This window comes from Colobus angolensis, unplaced genomic scaffold (genome assembly GCF_000951035.1).
Source record: "Colobus angolensis palliatus isolate OR3802 unplaced genomic scaffold, Cang.pa_1.0 Scaffold84, whole genome shotgun sequence".
In the NCBI taxonomy this organism is placed as follows: Eukaryota; Metazoa; Chordata; class Mammalia; order Primates; family Cercopithecidae; genus Colobus; species Colobus angolensis.
The window spans coordinates 230,729-234,435 of NW_012122265.1; the positions used below are offsets into that span (position 1 = coordinate 230,729).

General features: G+C 64.7%; 2 protein-coding genes across 4 annotated transcripts in view; one reads left to right on the top strand and one right to left on the bottom strand.

The window, feature by feature from the left end:
• Positions 1-1,445, top strand: part of PKP3 (plakophilin 3) — an 8,500-nt gene extending 7,055 nt beyond the window's left edge. Inside the window, exons 9-12 of the mRNA XM_011930135.1 lie at positions 134-287; positions 459-651; positions 752-839; positions 1,069-1,445. Coding sequence (XP_011785525.1) covers positions 134-287; positions 459-651; positions 752-839; positions 1,069-1,104 — 471 coding nt within the window. The 3' untranslated portion in view covers positions 1,105-1,445. The remainder of the gene's footprint in view (positions 1-133; positions 288-458; positions 652-751; positions 840-1,068) is intronic.
• Positions 1,446-2,218: 773 nt separating this feature from the next.
• SIGIRR (single immunoglobulin and toll-interleukin 1 receptor (TIR) domain) overlaps positions 2,219-3,707 on the bottom strand; it is a 15,754-nt gene continuing 14,265 nt past the window's right edge. For all 3 annotated transcript variants that reach the window (XM_011929986.1, XM_011929985.1, XM_011929984.1), the window contains exons 7-10: positions 3,540-3,642; positions 3,321-3,471; positions 2,845-3,034; positions 2,219-2,552 (exon numbers count right to left, since the gene is read on the bottom strand). In XM_011929986.1, coding sequence (XP_011785376.1) covers positions 2,389-2,552; positions 2,845-3,034; positions 3,321-3,471; positions 3,540-3,642 — 608 coding nt within the window. In that variant the 3' untranslated portion in view covers positions 2,219-2,388. The remainder of the gene's footprint in view (positions 2,553-2,844; positions 3,035-3,320; positions 3,472-3,539; positions 3,643-3,707) is intronic.

Genomic DNA, 3,707 nt, shown 5'->3' on the forward strand with positions numbered 1-3,707 from the left:
GGCTGGGGGGCAAAGGCAGAAGCAGAGGCCCCCCTGAGGGTGGCAGGAGGATGCAGCGACCCCATTGTCTCAGGACGGCCCCAGGTGAGGGTCTGAGGCCTCGGGTCAGGGCTCACAGCCTCCCTCCTCACAGTGGGCGGGGGTGCTGAGCCGCCTGGCCCTGGAGCAGGAGCGTATCCTGAACCCCCTGCTAGACCGCGTCCGGACCGCAGACCACCACCAGCTGCGCTCACTGACCGGCCTCATCCGAAACCTGTCTCGGAATGCTAGAAACAAGGACGAGATGTGTGAGTCGGGCAGACCCTCGTCCCCACCCTGCTGGGCCCACACATCAATTTTGTCTTTCCATGTGGGCTTCAGGCCACTGGAGTCAGTCCAGCTCCCTGGGGGAGGCAGGGGACCCCAGGTGCCCAGGTGGCCGGGAGTAGGGGTATAGACTGACCCCGAGCCTCCTGCAGCCACCAAGGTGGTGAGCCACCTGATCGAGAAGCTGCCGGGCAGCGTGGGTGAGAAATCGCCCCCAGCCGAGGTGCTGGTCAACATCATAGCTGTGCTCAACAACCTGGTGGTGGCCAGCCCCATTGCCGCCCGAGACCTGCTGTACTTTGACGGGCTCCGAAAGCTCATCTTCATCAAGAAGAAGCGGGACAGGTAGGGGCCGACCCAGGCATTCAGCAGCCTGGCCAGGGGTCCTCCCAGCCCACCCTGCTTTCTGGCTGTGTGTCCCCTCCTGACTCCCCTCCACCCTCAGCCCCGACAGTGAGAAGTCCTCCCGGGCAGCGTCCAGCCTCCTGGCCAACCTGTGGCAGTACAACAAGCTCCACCGTGACTTCCGGGCGGTACGTTTCCTGAGCCCAGAGCAAGCAGGGACCTGGGTGCGGGGCATGGGATGCTGGGGGACGGTCAGGGAAACCCACGTGGAGCAGTGAAGAGGCCAGTGGGAGAATGGAGACCAGAGACCCAGAGAGGAAGGGTCCGGGCCATACCCCGCACACTGCTGGAGGGACAGAGGGCAGAGGGTTGCACGGGCAGACATGCACCCTGACCTTGAGCCTCTCTCCACTGTAGAAGGGCTATCGGAAGGAGGACTTCCTGGGCCCATAGGTGAAGCCTCCTGGAGAAGGAGAAGGTGACGTGGCCCAGCGTCCGAGGGACAGACTCAGCTCCGGGCTGCTGGGCAGCCCAGCCTGGAGGAGAAGGCTGATGACTGAGGGGCCCCTCGCTAGGACCCCTGTGTGCACCTTTGAGAGTCCTGGGCCACCAGGAGGGGCAGGGGCTTATAGCTGGGGACTTGGCTTCCGCAGGGCAGGGGGTGGGGCAGGGCTCGAGGCTACTCTGGGATATGGGGTGGTGATCCAGTCACATTGGCAGAGGTGGGGCTGGCCGTAGCCTAGCAGTAACTTGGGATAGCCAGCACTGGGAATAAAGATGGCCATGAACAGTCACTGCCCTGTGTCCTTCCATGGCTGGCCCGACCCTGTGGCTGGCAGCATGATCTTGGGACTTGAGGTGTCCCCAGGCACCCCCCTGCCCCTGAGGACACCCACCCCCTGGGCTCACACACAGGCCTCCCAAGGTCAGAGGATGCGGGACACGGAGAGCCCAGCAGAGGGACAGCTGACACCTCAGGGCTGAGAGGGGACAGGGTGGATGGCAGGTGCACCACAGACACAGATGGAGCAGAGCTGGGGGCCTCAAGAGCAGAGGGTGACCGGAGTGGGAAGAGGGGGGCTGCCGCGTGGGCTATACTCATGCGGCAAAAGAACCCAACTCCCTCTCCGCCCACCTTGGGCCTGGAGTTGCCTGGACCAGGGGCTCTCACACTGGCTGCCTGAGGTTTGGGGGTGAGTAGGCTCTCGGACACCTCCATCCATCTCACCCAGTGCCAGGCCATTTATTTGTGAAGTTACTGTGGATATTCTTAAAACAGAAATCTTCTGTGAAGCTCAGACCTTGAGGTCTCTAAGGGACCTGCTCCATCCAGAATCTGCCTGCATGGGAAGGGTCTAGGAACAGTCAGGTCACCAGGCAGGGAGGCCCAAGGAGACTACTGTAAGCACGGGACATGCCTGAGCTGGCTTAGGAAGGGGGATGGACAGAGGGCAGATTTGGTGATTTGTGGGGTGGAGAGAGAGAGGGAGGGGTGGAGGGCTGAGAGAGCCACAGAGGGAAGCCGAACTGAAACCTTCTGCCGCATGGGAGGAGACTGAGGCCCAGGCAGAATCCAAAAGGACTTTATTTTCTGGCACTGGCAGGCACCTCTGAGGCCACAGCCTGTTCCCCAGGGTCCCAGGGCTGCTGGCAGGGGTTGTGGTTCTGCTGAGCAGAGGAGAGATCCCCCAGCCCTGGCCCCCGCTGTCCCTATGATCCTGCACTCTGGGGTGGGAGCTACATATCATCCTCGGACACCAGGCAGTAGAAGTCTGTGCGGGCACTGTAGTTTCGCGAGCCGAGATCCGAGACATCCACTTCACTGCTCCGGCCCTCTCCCAGCGAGACCCCACTCGTGTGCGGTGGCGCTGATGGCTCTCCAAAGACAGGCCCCCGGACACCTGGGATGGGGAGACCGATACGCCTGAGGTGGCCACCCACAGCCTTGGCCCAGACCCACTGCCAGGGGCTGCCCCTGCTCACCCCCTGCTGTGATGGCCTGTGAGGCCCAAGAAGTTCCCAGGCAGACCGAGGGCCAAACACCTCCCAGGCAGAGAGGCCGTGCAGGGGCCCTCAGTGCCAGGAAGAGTCCTCTACACCTGGGGCCCCCTCCAGGCCCTCTGCCCTGTGCCTCTCCCCACTCCGTCCTGTGCTGAGCTGCTCCAGTCGGAGAGTGGAGCTGGGCAGGCATACCGAGGTCTCCCTCAGGGTCCGGGTCCACCTCTGAGTCCAGGGCCCGGCCCTCCGGGACTCGGCCTTGAAGAATCAGCATGGGGTCCTTGTCGTCCTGCAGCTGCGTCTGAGGGTCTCCTTCCACCGGCCTGTAATGCACCTTACGCGGCAGCGCCAGCTGTAGTTCTTTCCAAAACTCGGAGGAAGGAGTCTGGGGGCCAGGTTGGGGCGGTTTGCAGGTGTGAACACCACGGAAGCCCCTGGCGTTCTGACCCCCAAGAGCACACTTGCGGCTGCCCGTGGGTTCCACGTCCTGCAACAGCTATTCCCTGGCTCCGGGGCCCTCAAGGGCCGCTCCCCGCATCAGGGTCCCAGGCAGCGGAACCTCCCCCCAGGGCCCATTCAGAAAGCGTGGTGCCGCAGAGCTCCCCACGGAGGGGTCCCCGCCCATCTCTAAACCGCCGCTCGCCCCGGCCCCTCCCACGCCTGCGCCTCACCACGGAGCCGGGCCTCCAGAGCAGCAAGGTCACCAGGTGGCGGTGTTGGCGCAGCAGGCGGAGCGCCGGGTGCGCGGGGTCGCGCCTCTGGCCCTCGAAGGTGATGAAGATGGGTCTGCGGGTGAGCTCCAGCAGCCGGCACAGGCCCTCCCTGCGGGGCGGGACCGTCAGGGGGGTGGGTGCTAAGCTGGGTCCCACCCAACCCCGCGCGGGACCCACCGGAAGCTGTGGCTGCACCAGGCCCGGCTCAGGAAGGCGTCCGAAAGCACCACGATGAGGCGGCGGCAGCGGCTCAGGTTCACCAGGAGGTCGGCGGAGGGCTCTGCGGGAGGGCGGGTGTCGGCGGCGCAGAGCGGGGGCGGGGCCCTGATCGGTGGGGCGGAGCTC